The sequence below is a fragment of the Letharia lupina genome (assembly GCF_014066315.1).
Source record: "Letharia lupina isolate WasteWater1 chromosome Unknown contig_10, whole genome shotgun sequence".
Taxonomy (NCBI): domain Eukaryota; kingdom Fungi; phylum Ascomycota; class Lecanoromycetes; order Lecanorales; family Parmeliaceae; genus Letharia; species Letharia lupina.
The window spans coordinates 1,686,727-1,708,009 of NW_023502979.1; the positions used below are offsets into that span (position 1 = coordinate 1,686,727).

General features: G+C 49.6%; 6 protein-coding genes across 6 annotated transcripts; 5 read left to right on the forward strand and 1 right to left on the reverse strand.

Moving 5' to 3' along the window:
- Positions 1-176: 176 nt before the first annotated feature.
- HO133_000483 (uncharacterized protein) lies at positions 177-2,759 on the forward strand (the record flags this gene model as incomplete). Its single annotated transcript, XM_037291422.1, has 2 exons — positions 177-521; positions 636-2,759. The coding sequence occupies 2 exons, from the start codon at positions 177-179 to the stop codon at positions 2,757-2,759; spliced, it is 2,469 nt and encodes an 822-aa protein (XP_037152857.1).
- A 3,168-nt stretch (positions 2,760-5,927) lies between these two features.
- HO133_000484 (uncharacterized protein) lies at positions 5,928-7,807 on the forward strand (the record flags this gene model as incomplete). Its single annotated transcript, XM_037291423.1, has 4 exons — positions 5,928-6,441; positions 6,493-6,561; positions 6,610-6,922; positions 6,979-7,807. 4 exons carry the CDS (start codon positions 5,928-5,930, stop codon positions 7,805-7,807), a joined length of 1,725 nt encoding a protein of 574 aa, XP_037152858.1.
- A 937-nt stretch (positions 7,808-8,744) lies between these two features.
- On the forward strand, positions 8,745-9,071 carry HO133_000485 (uncharacterized protein; the record flags this gene model as incomplete). The annotated part of the gene is made up of 1 exon (XM_037291424.1): positions 8,745-9,071. The coding sequence occupies one exon, from the start codon at positions 8,745-8,747 to the stop codon at positions 9,069-9,071; it is 327 nt and encodes a 108-aa protein (XP_037152859.1).
- A 1,080-nt stretch (positions 9,072-10,151) lies between these two features.
- On the reverse strand, positions 10,152-11,023 carry HO133_000486 (uncharacterized protein; the record flags this gene model as incomplete). Its single annotated transcript, XM_037291425.1, has 2 exons — positions 10,152-10,525; positions 10,576-11,023. The coding sequence occupies 2 exons, from the start codon at positions 11,021-11,023 to the stop codon at positions 10,152-10,154; spliced, it is 822 nt and encodes a 273-aa protein (XP_037152860.1).
- Positions 11,024-13,670: 2,647 nt separating this feature from the next.
- On the forward strand, positions 13,671-15,976 carry HO133_000487 (uncharacterized protein; the record flags this gene model as incomplete). The annotated part of the gene is made up of 2 exons (XM_037291426.1): positions 13,671-14,452; positions 14,512-15,976. The coding sequence occupies 2 exons, from the start codon at positions 13,671-13,673 to the stop codon at positions 15,974-15,976; spliced, it is 2,247 nt and encodes a 748-aa protein (XP_037152861.1).
- A 1,563-nt stretch (positions 15,977-17,539) lies between these two features.
- On the forward strand, positions 17,540-20,253 carry HO133_000488 (uncharacterized protein; the record flags this gene model as incomplete). The annotated part of the gene is made up of 6 exons (XM_037291427.1): positions 17,540-17,591; positions 17,640-18,383; positions 18,435-18,503; positions 18,552-18,873; positions 18,926-20,044; positions 20,163-20,253. 6 exons carry the CDS (start codon positions 17,540-17,542, stop codon positions 20,251-20,253), a joined length of 2,397 nt encoding a protein of 798 aa, XP_037152862.1.
- Positions 20,254-21,283: the final 1,030 nt, after the last annotated feature.

The following is a 21,283-nucleotide window of genomic DNA, read 5'->3' on the forward strand; positions in this document are numbered from 1 at the left end:
CGCCAACCATGGTGGGATTGATTACGTGTATTTTTGGCTACGGCAATACTGAGCGCCAAGCCAAAAATCTCTCTCTTCCAGCTTTTGTCCTTTGACCCGCAGCAACCTTGTATGAGAAAGGGCAAAGCACTAGATGATGCGTTTAGTCGATTCGAGGTGCTCACAAGGAGACGATCATGGCACCCCAGGATGCGTTCAATCCACTGCGAGTGGTCACCCAGCGCCTCTCGTCTACGCCTTCCAAACAACTTCCACACGTTGCTCCCTATCTGGCAACTACAATCGCTCAATGTGTTAAAGCTTTCGCTGCATCTCCTAAGGAAGGCTACGTTGCGGGTGGACCAGAATCCGCAGTAATAATTCACAAACTTAAAACTCAGCTTTCTGCGTTACTACAAGACAAGAGCCCAGAAGCTAGATATGCAGCAGTGGTCTTAATTAAAGCCACAGTCGAAGTTGGAGGTTGGAACGTTTTGCAGGGGGCAGGGGCATGGGTCAGAGGTCTTATTAGCATTCTCGGAGTAAGTCACCTGTCCGGGTATATATCGAACCTTTCGTAATTCGTTTTTATATCGGTCCCGCTCGACAGGCTGTATCTTGAATTGTAGCCTCGTGATGTATTCTGATATCTAAAGCAGAAGCACGATTCATCAAGCACCAAGAAGCTCTGCATTATCACCATAACTAGAATCTTCCTACTTACGCACGAACATCAGTCACTGGTTAGGGAGATCACCACACCTTCGTTGCCAGGACTCATTACAGCATGTCTGAATCTCACAAAATACTCACCCTCGCCCAAGCCAGCTCAACAGAGCCCACTTCTTCTGCATGTAGTTCTGCATGCATTAAGCGAGCTGATCGCTATCCACCCGACATCATTCCGTCCATTCGTACCGCAGATACAGTCCTTGACGCACCCGCTGATTGCTCCCACACCCTCAAATTTTGAAAATGCAAATAACCCAACTTTCACCTCAGCATCTATATCCGAAAGTGCCCGACATTTATTTGTCTTACTCCACGTTTCCGGACCCAAGAATACGGCTGGGGAAGAATGGGCAAAATCTCTCGACGCTCTGATTGATTCTGTGCAAAGGACAGGGGACAAGGTTTTTCGGTCATTGATCGAGGATTGGACATCTTCGATAGCGAAGTATGATGTTGCAGGTTCAAATCCGGTCGAGGATGTTGTAAACGACCGGAAGCCAACACCATTGGCTTTGCCTGCTTGGACTGGGATTCATGCTGGAATTGAGAGACTTGACGGTCTTCTGCACACATTGCAGGCATTTCTAGCTTCTGCTAATGCAGCGGTTGTATCACTTCCAGTAGGTAATATCCTCAACTTAGTCGACAGGGTATTTTCGATTTTTCCACCAGGGAATGGGAGGAACCCACGAATAAAGCTCGAGATTGGCAGGGATGAGCGCGAGGGGCTATGGGTCGGATTGCCTCGGCTTCAGATCTCAGCAATAGGAGTCTGCTCACTCATGATTTCGCGTATGGGTCATAGCTCTGCAGCAATAGCTTCCACAATAATGGAGCAGCTTTTATGGACCTTGGAGAGCCAATATGGAAACGATGATTTTCGAAGAGCAGCATATGGGCTGGTGTCACAGATCCTCACCGCATTTGGGCCTTCGTTGCCTAGAACCCACGCAAGGTCACTCTCTCGATGCGTTAGGATGTGTTGCGAGGACCTCTTGCCCTCTGTTGAATCTCAAGTGCAGAGTGGACAAGCTTGGTTTCCTGAAACGAAAAAACATCCAAATGGGATCATATCTTCAACGAATGCAGACTCGTACCTAAAGCCTGCGACAGATGAGGTGGACCTATCGAGTGCTTCCACCAATTTACTCCAAGCGGCACAAGAGCTTCTACCGCTGACATTAATGAATTTACCCAACGCGTACCTTCCATTCTCTCTTCGTTGCCAAATCGATCGAACGGCCATAATCACAAATAACAAGAAAGCGATGCTGGCAAGTGTGATGAATCCAACTTCCAGACGCAAAGGACAGAAGCAGACAAGCAGCATTCTACCCTTACTTGCGAGGGCGCACCCGGAAGCCTCGGAGGTAGAGGCCCTGCTGCGGCCCCAAATGCCTCCAATACAGTCTCGGCGAAGCGATGGGGAAGAGATGGAGTCAGATCAGGAAGAGGACACATACATGTACGATCACCCTCAAATCGACGATTCCGACGGACTCTATCATAATTCGATAAATATCAATAAGAACGCCAACGTCGACAAGAATATCATCGCGGTAGAACAAAGCGGCGCACAAGTAGACGCTACACCAGGTGCTGTGGAAAAGAGTGCTCCGGGCACAGAGCCTACGGTTGATTCCAAGATTACAGCAACAGGCTTGCCGGAACTCACGTCTGCCTTCTCCTACACTTCAACGAAGCGTGATCGGGAGGAAATTTCCGATTTTGGCACACTAGAATTTGTTGAGGGCGATGGGACAGAGCAAATCGAGATAGAACGGGCTAGCAAGCGATCAAGAGTGGGTTTTGATGAAACACGAAAGGAAACTCCACTGGGACCAGAGCCCGCAGATCCCGCAGTCCTGGACACTGATGGATCAGCGCAAGCCGTCAAGAAGGTCTCTGCCTCAGACTCTGCTGCTGTGTCAGGTAGACAGCCTGTCTTACAGCAAGAGGATAGCGATGAGAGTGATTTTGAGATGCCAATTTTGAACCTGGACCCAGATACGGACGAGGAGGAAGAGGAAGAGGAAGAAGATGATTGAATGCCGTCAACGGAGGCTCAACAGGATCTCTAGCCAAGTTATGTACGTTATTTTTATGGCTTGAAGCCTGCTAAACCACCACATTGTCAGGGACAAAGCCGCAGCCTACTTGTTGCTAAGAGGATCGGGCGGTATATTTTCAAACCTCAAAGAAAAGCGACATCGAAGGGTATTCATCGCCGATCGAAAAGAGATGCCAGTAGTTGGGAATTCGATCCCTCAAGATGCAAGAACCGCCACGCCTTGCCATTTGCATTTGTGGCGACGATGACTGTATCTCAAACGACTTGCAGTTCGCCTAGCACACCAGCCCACTTCGCCACCATCTGTCTGCGGAATACCACCTTGCCCAAAGCCCTCCCCAACGCCACCATCCATCTCCTCTCAAGGCCCGCATTGGACTAATTGGTAGCGGCTCATAAAGCCAGATCCCAGTCGCCGCAAAATCATCCGCAACTATCGGCCCTACAATGTAGCACCAAAGCGCCACAATGACCAGGTTTCCTATCTCTCTCAACCATGCTGGGATCCTCGCTCTCAACCCCGCACTCTTCATCCTGCCACTCACCGCTCTCTGTGCAATGATCCCTACCGGCTGCAGCATGAAGAATATAAAAGAGCCGTAGATCGGCCTTGTATCCCCCAGTGTCGTATAGGAAGCACAAGCATGTAATAACCCACTGCAGGCGAAGGCTACAGCGACCCTTAACAGCGTCCCCTTCTGCGACTTCTTCTCCCAACCTGTTACCCGGCCTGCAAATTCTCCGGCTTGTTCGAACGCATAGCGGAAAAGCTGATGCCACCACTGACCCCAAACACCTGCTAGACCTTTACGATATACTTGGCTTGGGGAGCCGAAAAAGGGAGGGTAAAGCCAGGGCCAGGCGTGTTGGCCTATATTGTTGGGACCCAGGAGGATTCCAAATACGAGAGGAGCGAGGAGGAAAACTGCGAGGAGAGACGCGTAGACGAATGCTAATGACAGCGAGATGCGAAAAAGGCGCGGGTATGGAAATGGCGATGGTGTCGAAGGCGGCAGGCCCCAGAAATAGGGATCCTGAAGCGTAATTGTCTTGAGAACATCTAGGGCGATCAGGCACAGTAGAAATCTTGGGACATCACGTCGGATGAGGTCGGTGCGAGTTAGAAGAGATCTTGCGTCGGTTGATGCTATAGAGGGGTCTTCGAGCGAGGATTGAATGTGCGGTGGTGGAGGTGGAAGGCCGGAGATTTGATACTTCCAGCGGACGCCACGGAAGTTAGAGACGAGATCGCAGACCCAGTCTAGCCGGTGCCGAAACGTTGGGGGGAGAGTTTGCCAGAAATATATTTCTCTTTTGCTAGAATCTGACCTGTTTCTTTCTTCCCACGGAGAGCCGGAAGAATCCATGGCTTCTCCATCAACGCGCCGTGCTCTCAAAGCCCCGTCCATCAGTCTCTCAGCTCCCGTCGTGGCCCCCTCCGCTTGATCAACAAGCAAACTCTCATCCGCACCGTCATGCCCTTTAATCCTCCTAAATTCTCCTCTAGCATCATTCCAAATGATCAAGGTCGCACTCCACAACACCGCCCATGCGTTCAGTAATCCAATGCCATACCCCACCGTCACCATAGAGCTCCTACAATTCAGAATGGAGTCCACAGACAAGTACACAATAAGAGCGAAAAGTGGATATCGCGCGTAATAGACCACTTTTGAATTCGTTGGGGGAAGGAGCAGGTAGAGTATCAGCAAATATGGGCCAAAAGCCCGATATGGCCATACAAACGGCTTGTACTCTCCTGATGCCAGTCCTTCGTCGAGTCGTTCTTGGAATTGGCGTAAGACATCGTAATGAGAGGTGGGCGTCGGGTTTAGGACGTGAGGAAGGAGCATCTGATTGTTGCTAATGCTACTCGTATCCAAGAAATAAGCCAGCTGTGGGACAAGGAGGTTTCGAGTGAGATATCGGCCTGAGGTTGCCACCGCAAAACACTTTAGTAATGTAAAAATCTCTGACTCAGCTGTGAACCATTGGTTTGGAAGCGCGCTAAGCGATGTGCGCGGGAGCGGGTCGCTGTGGCGCAGACTCCAACCTCACCTCTCTTCTCTGATTGACTCCCAATATCCCATTAATGTGTATCTTAGGCTTGTGGAGAGCCATGATCCGAAAGTTTGAGGGGTTATTTGCCATGCAAAAGTGTCAGGGCACAGGGAAGAAGCCCGCTCGGTGGGTCGGATTTCGCAAGTTGGGCGCGCAAGTTGAAAGAAAATTGGTTCGATTGAAAGGTTGTTTCCCGAAACAAAGATACATGATGCAGGCTCCAATTTCCACATTAATAAAACTTAAGTGTCATGGAGCCTTTGAAATCTGCTGTCCGGAAGAGAACGTACGGGAGACAATAAGCAAGTTGTCCGGTATGCAATCCATGAAGCTTCGCTGGAGATCGGATGTGGACCATTGCAACAGCCATGAATTATCAGATATGCGCTCCCCAATCTAATTAATGATCGAGATGAATAGGGATGATCTAGCCTTCCGAGTGAATCAGCTATAAGTCCCTTATGATCATGGGTTGCCTTATTCTGTTGGCATGATCCCCTATTCCTGCACCGCTATCAAGAGATGTGGAGCCTAAAGAAGCTCAGGAATGCAAGAATGTTGGGGTTTGCACCCTGGCAGCCATTCAATCAGGGCAGTATGGCAAGCCGGCGTGGCCATGTCTTGTGGGCATGATTCTCTGCAAATTATCAAAGCCTGAGGATACTTACTGAGCTTGAGAGACGCCAATACGGCTAGACTGGATAGGAAATGGCCCCCTTGTGTGGTGGAAAAGCTGGGTTTTGACTGCTAGTGCAATAGCGGGTGCAAAGCTGGCCGGCAAGTTCCGTATTATGGAGTTAAAGGCCGGGGTTCCTTGTCTTTCGCCGTGATTTGCGTGTGACGCAATCGATAAACAAATCCTCTTAGTACTCCGTACTCGTATTTCGCTTTCGGTACAACACTGCGACAACACTGCCACACACACATTTGCTCTGAACTGCATACAATTCAAACTTCTCATCCGGCTGCTTAATTATCGAGCGAAAGCTTTCAAGGCCTCTTTAAACAAATCTGACATCGTTAAAAGGCCTCTCTGCACCCTTATAACTGTGACGTCAAGCCTGCTCGCTGACAAAGTCCGACTATGGCGAACATCGGTTATGAAGATTATGTGTACTCGTCTGAGGACGAGAACCAAGAGAAAAAGGAACAAGATGGCTATGACCTTGACGAAGCTGGCTCAGTCAGGGACTCAAACCATACATCTGACGAGGACGAGAATGAGGACTCAAATTTTCACACAGATACTGACGAGTACGCATGCTTCTCGTCCGATTACGCTAAGTATCAGTATGATCAAAAGCGGTGGAAGGGGATTGCGAATCCCAGAAAGTACGTCATAGCTAAGAAAAAGGGCAAAGGAGAAGCCGAAAGTCAGACGAAAGCCAAAGCCAGAAAGGACGACAAGTGCCTGCGAACTACCAAGGCTGAGAAGCAGACCAAACCCAAATCTCTTCTCAAGTCCAGAAGAAAGGGCAAGAACAAGGAAGAAGTGCCATTGGAACCAAAAGTGGATATCCCGAAGGAAGGAGAGATTCATTTCGATACAAGAGGGAACCTATGGTATTCATACAAGAAAGATGGTACCTACATATCAGGTCAGTATAGGGAAGGCCGGATGTTCGGGAAAATCTGCTGACGGACACTAGAACGAGCCACATTCCATCATTGGATTAGGGCAGATCTGAGTCGTGGTGAAAATCTCAAAGGTAGCTATGGTAAGCTTTCCAACGAGCTAAACATCATACGTGGGCTAATTTCGTCAGCCTTCCCTCGTAAGAGAGGTACAGGAAACTACAACCTCACCTGCTTTAACGCGGTGGAACAGCATTGGGGTCTGCATAGACCCCACTATGCCCCTGTCATGTTCGAGTGGGAGCGCATCAACCGACAGGATCCAGTATATCCACTCAACAATCTCTACCACCAAGGCTCACTCGTCATCGACTACTGGCGTACGCCAGTCCGCAACTTTCGTGAGATCCCACTAGTAATATCCTCCGCCTTCGAAGGCGGTTACATGGAGCCCGCCACTCGTCTTCACAGCGAGATGGCATATGAAGATATCAGGGCTCGAATGTAAGAGTCGCGGTATCAATTCTCACCTTACAATCCTAACCAGATTTCGCTCGTAGGCCCCCCTTCACCGTGACCATTCAAAAAGGTGTCACAAAGTACAAAGCCCTCTCGAAGGCCAGCACTTTCTCCGGCAGATCCCGCCACTTTCGCGAAATCGCTGGAGCGACCAGCTGGGATACCCGTGAGGGGTCCGATAAGATAAAAGGCTATATCGAGGGTATTGTGAAGCCGATCAATAACTCGACTCGAGGCTCTCGCGATCTAACCAAAGCTGAAATCGGGAAGATGCGCCTACCAAATTTCGGTACAAAGCCAGGCCGCGCCAAGGAGGGGACATCTGAAGAGTCCAAGAAGAGGTACAAGGCCGTGATCGAAAAGGCTGCCGGTCTAGATTCTGCCACGACCGAGGGTCTAAATCAATTCTTCGACGAACCCATAAACTCCGTCGAGGACAACAACAATCAAGAAGACGAGTCCATGGCAGCGGAGGTGAGCGACGCCGCGCCTCCACGGTTTGTATTTTGTTGCATGGAGGTTCCCTTTCTTCGAGCCATGACTGAAGAAGAAGCGCTCATGCACCCACTTGTCGATGTTTCGGATCCCCGAAATCACGTACCCAAATTATCCAATGAGGTCGACGCGATACGGGATGCACTGAAAGTGACGGTGGATCACTTCACGGAGATCTTCGGAGTCAGACCGATGATGTACGAAGGATCGAACTACATATCGGAATACTGCAACATCCAAGACCAGATGGACGACCTCTTTTTGGATCACGCTACAGCGCTGCGTCGTCTGGGGCGCTGGGAGGGAACGATGTTCGACTGGGAGCGGGCTGAAGTGGAGCACGATCCTTGTTTCGGAAGGAAGCAACCCTCCTGATCTTGTTCCCTCTTTGCTGCGTCGGTCGACTTTTTCAGATAGCCGACATCTGTGGGAAATGTCCCTGATGTTTTTCTCTTCGTGAGTCATTCGTGGAGCTCGTACGCTCTCCAACAGCCTTCGTCCCCCCCCTCTCTTTCCCGGGAGAGCCTTCAGTGTGTTTGAAATGTCGTTCGTCCTGTCCCTCGCTTCGCGAGTTCTTGATAGGCTTTAGTACGCTCTTCGATAGCCTTTTTTCATTCTTGTTCAAGCTCTAGACCATACTCGTACGGTCAGCACAGGTTGCAATCGAAGATAGACATGGCTAGAAATCACATTCACCTTGAAAGCATCCCTCCATTGTTGACCAATATGGAGACAGTCCTTAGGCCTTTGTGGAAGGAGCCAAGGGCTGCTGACTTCAACTTACAGGAAGCTGACGGTCAGAACCTAATGCACAACCAACATAGCTATGATTACAGTCATCCCGAAAGCTTGGAAGGCGAAGGGAAAGCTTGTCGCTGGACAGGAAGCCCGCTTCTTTCACATAAATGGAGACGTTCCAGTTGGAGCCCATAAGAGTTTCAGGGTGGAGGCCGCCATGCTAAGTCCGTATCACTCATCTGCTGACTGGATCATAGTACTTCTGAGGTAGGTCACCCCAAAGGCTTGTTGCTGTACAGGAAGTTCAGGTTGGGATCATGCCAGAACGTGCAGCATCACCGCTATGCCAGGGCGTCGCGAATGTGTGGAATGCGTGGCCATAGCCATGTTAGCCTTTTTCCGAGGACAATGAGGTAGAGTATGTTGGACTTGGGGTCGTTGTTGGTGTCTTGGTGATGGTTACCAGCGACATCAAAGTTCAGCCCTATCACCCGGATTGTGTTGCTTCCAAAACTAATCGAAAACGCACAATATCCTCTGTTTCCACAACCCACAAACATCACATCCCATCACGATGGCCCCACTCCAGAACAACACGCCAATGACTGTCAAAGAGAAGCAGGATAGGAGAGACCGGATTTGCATCCAAATGGAGGCGGCCATGCGTCCAGTGTGCGGCGATAGACCTAGCACGACTGTCTTTAAAGAAAACAAAACTGCCTACGGGTGTCACAAGCGCACTGAGCCGGCCGATGAGGACAAAGACTACGTGAAGGTGGATGAGGTCAAAGACTACGTGAAGGTGGATGAGGACAAAGACTACGTGAAGGTGGATGAAAACGCAGACTTCGTGGAGGTGGATGTGGATGAGATGGAGATGAGCGACTGGGAGGAAATTTGAATGTTCGGGCGACGCTGATGAGAGCTCGAAAAGGTCAGTCCTAGAAATCACAGATAGCCAAACCACGTTTTTCAATAGGCTGACCCCCCATCAGGACAAGTCTGTGCTGATCCTTCGAGCTTCCCTTCGACGATCGCTTTTACAGCAGCATATTTTTTTCTTTCGACACCAGCTCGCCCCGACAGCCAAAATAGCTACACACGACGGGGGCTACATACCCGTCTCGACTACAGCCATTGCGGGTGCTTTGAGAGCGGTTGGTGTCTTTTTACAGCAGTTGATTTCTTAATGTGAGCTAAGGAGAGCTCAAGGCTTGGTGTGCTCCGTGGGATTGATGGTGCTATCTTATGGCAAGAGACCTCTATGGTAGATCCTCACTATCATAGCAAATACTATCACGCTACATTCCCAAGCCCTCAATCGTGAGTGAGTGCTGAATCTCGAAAAAGGTAGATGTAGATGCTTAGGTCCTTCGTAGCCTATCTGGCCCTTCGTGTCACCTCCCTCTCAATATACGTTCTTGTAGAATGGGTCAAACATAGGTATAATGTCCAGATGACATGCCAGTTTGCAGTAGGCTAGCTTATTACCAGACTTGAAAGTTACAACGAAGGTGATATCGGCCACAAATCAACGCCTCAGGCACCAGAATGGAGCTATTCTTTCAACTCGATAATATCTACTGCTCTGGACCTTAAGAAGTTGAAGGTGAAGCAACATCGTATTTGCTATGGTGATATCGAGCTACCATAGAGGTCCATTGCCACGCAAGGACATAAGTCACCAAGGCTAAGCGAACCGCCAGCTGCTCGCATCTTGGCATTCATTGCCGTAAAAATTGGCCACAAAACTTTTGAAAGACCCGCTATGCATGTAGCTGAGATGGATGCAAAGGCATCATGATGTGTAGACATTGCAGGTGTAAGCGAAGAAGAATTGCCGAGATGAAAGGGTGAATGCCATGGTGTGTGTCGTATAGAGCATCGAAAGCCTGTTCTGAAGGGAGGCTGATCAGTTGTTAGCCAGCGATAGGCGGCATTTTGGGAGCGAACTGACCTGATCGAGCTCATGATGACAGCATCAAAGCAATTCCAGAAGCTCCCAATCGTTCTCCACCGAGCAGGCAACTGACGGTCCCGCAGCAACTTCAACGTAGTCTTCGTCCACCTCGACTGTGTCCTCGCTCTCCGACGTGTCGACGGCTTCCTCGATGAGCTTTGATAGCGCGGCATCGACTCCAGCAAGTAGCTTATGGGTGGAGCCACTGTACGAAAAAGGTTCGACATTCCATTCAGACTCCACAGATGGCATATCCCAGAACCAGTTGCGTCTCTTGGTGTAAGGCGGTTTTCTTGGTGTGGACGTTGGTGACATGATGCGGAAGGTATTGGACACTACCAAATCATTAACCAGGGTATCCTCGACACTCAACAACGTTCTGTACTTCGCAGCAGCTATGGTTACCACAAGAATAGATGTTGATCAAGTAGATTCAGATACTTACTCTTCCAACTCTCAAACCACTCGACCTCCCAGGGGGTCTGCGCGTCTTTCTTCGCAATGGTCTCTCGGGCCAAGCGAGTCAGGAATTTTCGAGCCTTTTGCTCGTCATTGAAGCGGGATATTCGTCGAGGAGGGTATGGTATGGCAGCCATTTCGATGGCAGCCAGCCGGTCGTGTCTCGACTCTTCGGCTAGGTCGAGAGAAGGGGCCCACTCGACCACCCGGGGGGGCCAAGCATTCTCCTTCACAGGATGTTTCTCGGCCTCGAGACCAGTTCTCGAAACGATGGGAGGATAGTGCCGTCCGCCGAAATCATAGCGCCGCTCACCGCGACCATAGCGCCGAGAAAAGTGCCATTCGTCGCAAGGGATGTCGGCAGTGTCCTGGGACTCGATCGGGGCGTTGCTGGACCCTGGGAAGGGCAAATCCTGCTTTCTCAAAGCAGGCATGTTGGTCTGAGGAAGGACAAGCTCGGTCAGAACAGTGAAAACGGCGAGTTGAGGGAGCGAGAGAGTGTCGGTTATGAAACGGGCAGAGTAGGATAGCTTACAGCTGTGAAGAAGAAAGGTGCGATTAGTGTACTGGATATGTGGATTGGAGGGGGGATATGGAGTGTTGTGATAGAAGAAAGTGGCTGAGTGGAGGGTAAATGTTTTTAGCAAAAGGATGAAGTTTTTAGATTTGTGGGCTCGAGCTTGACGAGCTTAAGATCCTATCTGAGTATTTAGTTGGTGGGAGGACAGACTGTCACTTGTTGTGATGTTTCTGTTAGTGGCTCGGCTTTGGGACACAGTGGGACTCAAAGCATTTTTTCACACCCAAATCACTCCTCACCCCTTTATCCGCCACCAAGTTCTTACTCTCACTTAGACAAAAATCCGATAGAACCAACAAAATCCTTGACTATCTCAAAAGGCTCGAGGAATCGACCAAAAGCTTCGAAGAGCTCCAAAGGTCAGTCAACACAAACGATGTGAGCTGCCAGGGTCGGCCCACACTTCCAACATCTTCGGAGCAGCAACAGCAAGTTCCAATGGAGCCAGGAAAATCCTTGACAAACGAGCGGCGGAACAGCTTAGGCTTGTTGCAGTCAGAAAAGGCCTCAAACAAAGCTGGGTGTCAACCCAGAGGGCCTCATCCCTACAACATCTTCCTAACAAGTTCCGTCAGATACTCATTACTGGTAGGTGGTCGAACGCTCTGACAATGTCTAGAACGGAAGCTGCACCTGCTATTGAGATAATGAAAGAAATTGTCGAGTCACAGACAGCGAAAAGCACGCGGAGAGGTAAATTACAAAGGCTAACAGCCCAACAAGTAGAGAAATAGCGAAAGAATGACTATCCGTGCTGACTACTAGATAGACTCACTGCCTTAATAGTACTTTCCTAACACGCGCAGCGAGACGAATTGAGAAGATTCAACGCTTCTCCACCCCATGACGACAACCTGATTACATTCGCGGATACCAATGTAGCAGTAGCGCATACAGCATTGAAGCTTGCCAGCGGCTCAGTTGGCCAGTCTCACCAGCGTAAGTATGACCTTCTGGATGTCTCACGTGCCTTTGCTGACAGGCAGTAGTCCTGCAGCCAGCCCTGCGACACAGTCCGCCGACAACACACCCTCAAACAGTGATAACTCAGGGCATTATGCATTTACAAGATGGCAACCGCATGACAATGAGGAACAAGAAATCCTGGTTGATTCAGAACTGGATTGCCACAGATCAGGCCGACGACTAAAGAGTCGACAGCATGGAAGAGGACCCAGATACCGAGACGGGCTTCCGAGGCCCCAAAATCTAGAGTGGAAGAGAAGAAATCGATGAAATCCGACGGCACAGAGTACACAATCCTTATCATGGTAGGTAAAGATTGGGTGTCATCTGTCTTGACATGATATAGCCACGCCGCCAGTGTGTTCTGGGACATAGCGTGCTTTCTTTGCCGGCTTGGCATCTTGATGTCTCCCGCATCTTGGCACACTTTCATGAGTATCGACCAGGATAAATTGACTATTCATCTCAAGGAATCCAGAAAAAATGGCGGTCAAAAGTAGGAGAAGTGATTTCCTTCGCCAACGAGGACGAGTTTTTAGGGTTCGTGTGGCTATAAACTGTCACCTTTTCTGGGACGGTGCCTATCGATGCCTAGCGTTGTCAGTGTATGTTTACACAAATCCAGGATTACAGAACGGAAAAGGATACTGGCTACTATGGGCTTTTAGGGATTATGGTTGTAGTGACCCACGATGCTCCGAATTCATTACTCGAACTTCACTAATGCATTGAATAGGAGCCATATTGAACGATGTCTGGACCGAGATACAGATGGTATCAGCCTGAACAAAGATACAGGATAATGCAACAATAAACATAATCGGGTGGCCTCGACTAGAGGTTCTTGTTTGATCCTTTTTTCCTCTCTTGAATCGATAAGGCAACATGATGCTTGAAGCTGCTTGTTCGGTGCTACACAATCAAGTTTGGCTGTGCGACGAATGCGCCATTCTACGATGAGGTCCAAGTTTCTGATACGGAAATTGCCTTTGCAAAGAGATCAGCAAAGGAAGCTTCCTTCTTACAGTCAGCATCACGGACCTCTATCAAGATTTGCTTCGATCTCAAAGGTCCTTCACATGTCTTGCTCGTCTGTGGGGAAGACCCAGCGTGGATGAAGTGGCATCCCAAAGACATCTTGCACAAAGCCAGGGGCCTATGAAAATTTACAGTGTATAATCGCTTTGTTCATGTCGGCACAGCTTGCAAGCTCTACGCTAGATCTCTTTGGTCTACCCATAATGCCTTTATTCAAACCAGGATTCCTCATTGTGGTCTTGAGGACACTCACCCTATTATCATGACACTTTGAATCTCATTGTGCTCGACACTTAGCAGATTATCTTCATAACCCCCTGGTTCCCATGTCTCAATATTCAGTTTTTCTGATTGGTTGCTTCCTCATCCCCTGCATCCCAGGCACTCATCCAACAAATCCAGGTCTTTCATACTCCCACTCCAATAAGCCACTCTCGACCTCAGCTCTACCAGGAAAGGTTCTCCACGCTCGTCCCAATCCTAACTTTCTCGCCCAAATGAGCGACGAACAGGATCGAAACAGAAATGAATGGGCCCAATTCATACGCGGCGACGACTTTCAACCACCCCAACAACAAGTGTATGTTCCCCAAGGTTATGCCGCAGTCCAAGGGTATACTCCTGGACGTCATGCTCTAGTCCAAGGCTATGCTCCAGCAGAGACCCGAGACTGGTATTCGGACTATCAAGACTCGACTGCAAGCCCTTATAGTACTCCGCAGACTCAAGAAACGAAGGCCAACGCGGTCGATGATGATGACACACCGGAAGAAGAAGTTCGCGACTTTGTGTCGTCACGGCGGCGAAAGAGCAAGTCTAAGAGTCAGGCAAAGCCCAAGGAAGAGCAGCCCAAATCAAAGCGGGCCGAACGTCGAGAGAAAATTGCGATTGAGCACAAGGGTGAGATATCCTCAACAGATCGCCCAAAGGGTCGGGTAAGATGGCGCGAGGGTGTCTTCCAGTGGTGGGATTCTGAAGACAAGAGTTGGCGAAAAGCCGCCTATCACGACCAATACCGCGACGAATTCATCAGACAAGATAGCGCTGAAGGAACCTATATTGTCGCCCCAGATCGCGGCAGAGGTGCAAACGATATCACCAGTGCCTGCTCGGCATACAATCAACTAGAATGGCGGCTCGCAGATCGAAACAGCTGGGACAATATCGTGGATGCTGATGGCAACAAAGTTCTTTATTTGCTTGACAGACCTGTCAACCAGACCAAGTATGAGCCTGAAATGTGGATTCACGACGGCCATATACTGCTCGATGGAGACAAGTAAGTAAAATTTCCGCGTTGTCCCTTTCGGGAAAAAGCTGTGCTAATTCTTCTCTTAGTAACCCTGTACGAGCGTGGGCTGGAATACCTAGGTGCTTTTCATCTCAAATAGAAGGGGGAAGAATGGAGGCGTTGCGACGCATACTGCCCATGACCATTCAGGACTTCAGAGCGCGATGTCTTCGTGCGGTACCGACAGCGGCGACCGGAGCTAATACGAAACCACTATCATTTCCGAGCACTTTCGGTCACCGTTCCAGTCGATTCAGAGCCCAATACCAAACGCCAGCCTGGCTTTCAAGGGCAGCTAGTGCTGTCCTGAAGAAACAGGTCATTGATCAACTCCCGGAGGCTGAGGAGGCGGCGACATCGACAGAGGGATTGCAAGCATTGTCAAGATATGAGATAGAGCGGCGGAAGTCATCAACTCGTGGAATACATCTCTACAAGGCAGCCGGTCGGGCCATTTCCGAGGAAGAACGAAAAGAGAGGGACAAAAAGTTCGACGAAAAACTCGAGCGGCAAGCGGCCAGACAAGCTCAAAGTCCGCAGCGACTACAAAGCTTGCCCACAACACCATGGCAGTCTGCTTCTCCAATCACCTATCTCCCCACGCCTCCACTCATTGCGGGTAAGAAGCGGCGTCGGGAGGACTTTGGTCTCGGAGATTCCGATGTCAGCCAGTCAGAGTCTGCAGCAAAGCGAGGTCGCCATAGTTATTCACCACTTGACCCACGTTCGGAGGGACATTTTCCTGCATGTTTAACGGCGGCCGACCCAGTTCAACAAGCACCAAATGCCTACGATGCTTCGAGTATCATCAGCACAAGCAATTCGCATCACGTGCAATCAGAATCAAACGCAAGTGGACTGGGATTGATGTTCGGAGGACGAGATCCGGGTAGTTCGCACACTTTTGTTCCAAGTCAGAACACTGGTGTGCCTGAAATCCCTCCACAACAACCGGAGGCAACGAATAGTAGAGGAATTGCTTCCACCAACGATTTTCAAGTTGACAACACTCAAGTCGATTACCGCTTTGTCGGTCCCCAGAATCCTCTCGAGCAGCTGAGAATCCAAGCGGCGCTCTTCTATCCGCGTGCGCACTACTATGCTCTGATAGGAGAACACCCGATGCATACCTCAGAAGGTACCTACGCCGATCAGTACCTTCGAATTTCTTCGCTTCTTGCGCAAAACTGGATAATAGAGGGCGGTCTTCCGCCGCTTGCTGACATTGGTCCATGGTACGGCTCTTTCAACATGGTCCCTACTCCAATTCTGCCAAATGAAGTGCTGTGGATCATATTGCACCCTGACCCTAAGGCTTCGCCCGGCCCCGAAGCGTCGGCTACCGATCATCATGCCCAACTGTCTTCCGCAAATGTTGGTGCTGAGAGTATTCCCACAGCTCCGAATTCCATTAGCGGGCCAGAGCACGATGGAGAGCCCAATGATTGGAGTGATGACTTGTTTGGAGAATACCTTGAGGATTCTCAATACGCTGATGGGGACGAGGAGTAGATACTGAATGGTAGTCAACAGAGACAACAAAGAGGAGGGGCGTTGCATGGGACTGACAGAGTTCTGATGTGACCACAACGATTGACGACTGTACGACGATATTGACGAGGTGGAACAATGACGACAGCGTGTGCAAAGGTAATGTCTCGGTTTTTCATATCTTCTCTTCTGGCCTTTCACCCAGCAATCTCTTTCAAGTCGACAAAGGTTTTGATTATTGCTTTGTAAAGAGCGATGTGGGAGAAACATGAGTGATGGAGGGGACGAAATGGCTCATGCTTACTGTCCTAGATCAGCGCGCTTTTGTACATGATACTTCTTCTGGCTTTCAACTTAGGGATACTCATGTCATAGACCAACACACTGACAAACACACTCTTTTCAGTAGAAATTCTTTTGTCAAGATAATGACTTGCTCAAACTTATCCAGGACTCTTTTTCAACCTGATCTTAAAAATATATAAGGAATGTTATGACTTGTTCCAGGACTCTTTTTCAACCTGATCTTAAAAATATAAGGAATATTATGTCTTGTTCATTGACGGTATGTGTCACGCTGATGTCCGATTTATCAAGTTCATTACTGAATGTGTACAATGCTAACTGGTTGGAAATATGAGAATATTGGCAAGAAGATTTGGCCTCCACAAGACTGGCTACATTAACCTCTTCTGTACCCCTTCATTTCTGATATTGACGAAGGCAGGCACGCTTCACAACTTTTGGCTGCCCTTTTTTCTAAACCATTCGAGAAGTGGTGAGTGATCGCCAGCCTGTGGGCGTGCTGAGAGAGTGCCAGAAGCACATGCTGAGCGTTGAATGCACGCACCAGGGTCTATAACCAGTAGGAATGGCGGTCCTGCGATCGATCAAGCATGTAGTACTACTGCATCAAAAGTCTTAACCTTGAGTCTATGGCAACGGGCAGGATTGAAGGATAATTCTGGTTGATTTGGACCCCTTTCAGCAAACTTGGCAGCATCAACACAGAACCGCAGGATTTGTTTACCTTTCCCTGCCGAGTTTCCGCGTCGTCACGTGCCTCGGCCTTGTTATCTCTCTCCCAGCAAGTGACTCCAGACCATCACTACTTGGGACACCATCAGACTTCTTCCTCAAGCTCTCGAAGGCTGGTGCTTAGACTTTACCCTTTCGAGACTCCTTCTACCTGCATACTTGCTTCGTAGAAGAGACGCCTCAGCTGCTTGATATCGCACCTCCTTTTCTCCCCACGCACCAAGGAGTTTCCCTTGACACACAACACTTCTCAAGTCGATCACCCCACCTGATTCTGCTTCCGCTCTGTTGGACTCCACATCAGTTTCACAACACCAAGCCTCTTATCACATCCTTCGTCACACCTCCCAGCACCACAACCACACCTCAACGAAGCCTAACTGGTGTTGAGTATTTTGCTTCTGCAGCCATACTTCGACTCTCCCACAAGTCTCTCAGCTTTTCACAGGGAACAGCTTACTGTACCACAAGCTATTGAAGAGCCCTATTTTCGAAGGTAGCAAGTTCACAATATCTGAAATCCCATTCCTAAGATAAGTTACCATCATGACTCGGGGATTCCATGAGGAACAATTCGTGGCAGGTGATGTGCAAGACAGTATGTGATCGTACACTCAGGTGGGAAACTTCGCTAACAAGAAAGCAGTCAACATGAGACGCACCGCAGACCACAACATCGCCCTTGACCCTGCACTATTTGGGGCTCAAGCTAGTACCCCCGTAATATCCCAGCATTCAAGGAACAGCCACGGAAGACGCGTCGACCTATCAAACAGCCGTCGGAGCACAAAGAGAGCTCCAGGATCTTTCCCGAAATCGCGAAGAGACTTGCAAGGAGTAGGCCCAGACACACCTGCAAGACCAGACACCGCCCAGGAAAATGACTCTGACGTGCCCGAAACCTCTCAAATACCACCTTCTTTGAGCCCTTCGGGATACCCTGATTCTGGCTTGATCGACCGTGCCAGTTTTAGAGACGGAGTCTTAGAATCAAGCGCAACTCCAGAAACTAAAGCGGCCACTAGCTTTCTGCAAGCGCAAATGGAAGTCGATATCCCTCCACAGAAAGAGAGCAACAGTCGGGTCATCCGATCTTCCAAAAAGCGAACTCGAGCAGATGCCGGTTTGTCCGTGGACAATGAAGATAACCCTGAAGACACCACATTTGAATCACAAAGATCGACAAGACGGTCCAAACGTACAAAGACAACTCCAACATACAATGACATTGGTGATGAGGGTGAGAGGAAGATCAGGAAGATATCAAAGCTGAACGTCAGGATTGCGGAGGGTAAAGCCCCAAAGACAGGTTCTCTTGGGCCAAAAGGCGAGGTGAGGATAAGGGAAGATGGGCGGATGGAGTTCCGTGATGTGAATAATCCGGAGTGGAGTAAGTATATTCACAATTAGCACATCCGAATTGAAGCTAACAGAACTAAAGCGCTGGCCGCATATCACAATGACTATCGCCGACAATTCCTTGACGAAGCTGCTGAGGATGGCGAGTTTGGTGAGATACCCTAGGCCCCCACCAAGAACCTGCAACTGACGATGATAGACCACACGCCAGCTTGTGGCGAGGCTGAGCACGATATGACGAGCTACGAGCCTGAGCAGCAAAGCTGGGGCCCGTCTAGAGCGGACTGGCAGAATATTGTCGATTCGGAAGGGGAAAAGGTGATGTTTAAATTTGACGAGCCAAAGAGCCGTCGCCCTCAACAAGAGCCAAGCGATTGGATTCACGACGACCTGGTCTTGCTAGACTCCAAGAACCACCCAGTGAAGGATTGGCCTGGCTTGAACAAGACTCTGTCGACGGAGATCGAAAGTTGGCGATGGGAGGCCTTGATGCGTATTTATCCATGGCTGACAGTCGCAGAGTAAGTCGTGTCACTGCAGAGACAGTCATTTGCTTACAAATATCCACCACAGTCTTTTGGCTCGCATGCCACACATTAGAAAGAAGAAGGGGGCAGTTCTACCCCTTCAGACCCCGCAGGCTTTCACGAACCGCGCTTATCGGTTCAGAGTTCCTAATCAGATCCCCGCCTCCAACCCCAAAAACGGGAGCAAGACATACAAGGAGGGTATACTCAAGAGTCTTGACAAGAAAGGCGCCAAGACTACAGAGGGGCTGCCAATCCTTAATCCAGACGAGGTTGATAAAGTTAGAAGGGCGAATAAGGGAAAGTTCAAGGGGAACTCTCGATATGTTGTCAACAAGGATTTGGACCAGGAAACTCCAGAGACTACGCCACCCTCAACGAAGCGGAAGGCGCATCGCGACGATGACACCCCATCCGAGCCCGAGCATGACCCGCCAAAAGCCAAAAGACCCTGCGCCCGAACGCTACAGAGCTTGGGAGTAGAAGTGCCAAGTCCCAACGACCTGATTCCGGAATCTATCTACGATGACACTAATAGGGATGCCAACGTGGACGGCGCAGAACTCTTTGACGAGCCCACAGACACTGCTGGACTATGGAATGACCGCGAGCAATGGGGCAACCCAATAGATACTACCGCGCCATGGGACGACCAGAACGAAGAGGTCCTTGTCCCTCTTTTCACGAACATTGATGATAAAGAATTCGCTTTGGTCGAGGATGCAAATTTTACCAGCGCATATGCAGTGATACAGGCACGGAAGAGTGGCAATCAGCAGACTGGGCAAATCGGTGTATGCTGGTACAAGCAAAGTGTTCCTCGTCACATGGGGGCGGATGGCAACATTGTGGAGGATGTCGTTGACAGTGCCTACTGGCACCAGATTGAGGCTGAGGAACCCTTCCCCAACGACATCCAGCCTGCATCGCAAGTCGACAGCACCAACGATATTCCACCTCCTTCTACACGAAGCAACATCCCACCAACCTTCCACCCTTTGTTCCACGAGCCCAGCCATGAAGGCTATCAAGATTTCCTGGGACAAAATTCGTATACTTCTCAGCCGATGGCAATATCGATCTCGCAAATGCCGCCGCCAGTCTTCAACCAGATTCGAGATTACCAGCCACAGTGGGACAACTCCGACGAGGTTTGGCTTAATCAGTATGGCCCCACGGGTTTCTGAGGTCCTCCCATCTTTCTGGTCACTCATTGGATCAACATATCTTAAAGGCCGCCGTGCTCGCTACAACCCAGTAGTACTTTAAAGAGCAATATATAGTCTCGTGCATCTCAAAGGCTCAGAAGAGGAGGATGAGGAGGAGGAGGAGGAGGAGAAGTTGTATCAGGACGGTTACACTCGAGTGCATTGAGGGAGGCGGCAGGGAGCTGCTGCTGGCTTCAGAATCGCGTTGTGTTCGGGCTTGAAGTTAGTCATTGTTTCTAGTCTTTCGACTATGCCTCCTGTGAGCCAGAGAGTGATAGGTTTTCACAAAGCAGGAAGGACTGGGGTTTTGTTTTTCTGGTGTAACGTTTCTTACGGTCATCTTCCCTACTCTTAGACATCGGTAAATGGACATATTTGATAGGTTTAGAAAGACTTACATCAATTTATACCCCTCTTTAGGCTGTAGCAGCTACCAAAATATCATTGCAGGCACTTTTCTGGCGACAGCCAAGGAGACTGAGACAGAGGAGTTGTCTCTGGAATGGTTTCACCCGAGTACGTCCGCGAGAGAGATGCAGGGGGCCGGACGCTTGCCGCCTCGAGAACTTCCCAAACTGTGTCACTGTGATTTACAACTTCGGCCTCGCAGCCTGCAAACCAAAGAGCTCGCGCGACAGGTTGAAATGGGGTTCATGTTATCCTTTACAGCGAATATTACGAAAAAAGGTGCCTTTACAATACGTTAAGATCACTGTCGGCCACTTCAAACACCTGTCAACATACATACTGGTTCACTTTGAATGACCTACTTCACTCTGGTAGAATCATCACCCGAACGTACCCTTCTATACAAAGGCAGTATCAAGTACCTCGACCTGATCTGCCAATGATTGGAACAGTCTAGACGCCAAACCTGGAGGCTTGATTTATTCTTGGCGTAACGCCGTAGGCTTCTTATGCCGAGTCATAGGCGCTGGCGGGATGACTGAGGGGGGGGGGGAGGGACAAGGATCGTCGGACGGGGCCGAGGGATGTTTCGGACCACAGTCTGCAGCTTTTGCTCGGACGAGAGCTATATCCAATCAGGTTCTGTTGACATCGGCTCCTTGGTAGTTGGCCTGGAGCCTCCTGCGTTTCTCATCTCCAAGAATACGCTTGGGCAGTGAAACGCACGCTTGAAACTCATGGAGTTTCTTCTATAGTATGGCATCCTCACGTCGTCGCTTGCTGTTGGC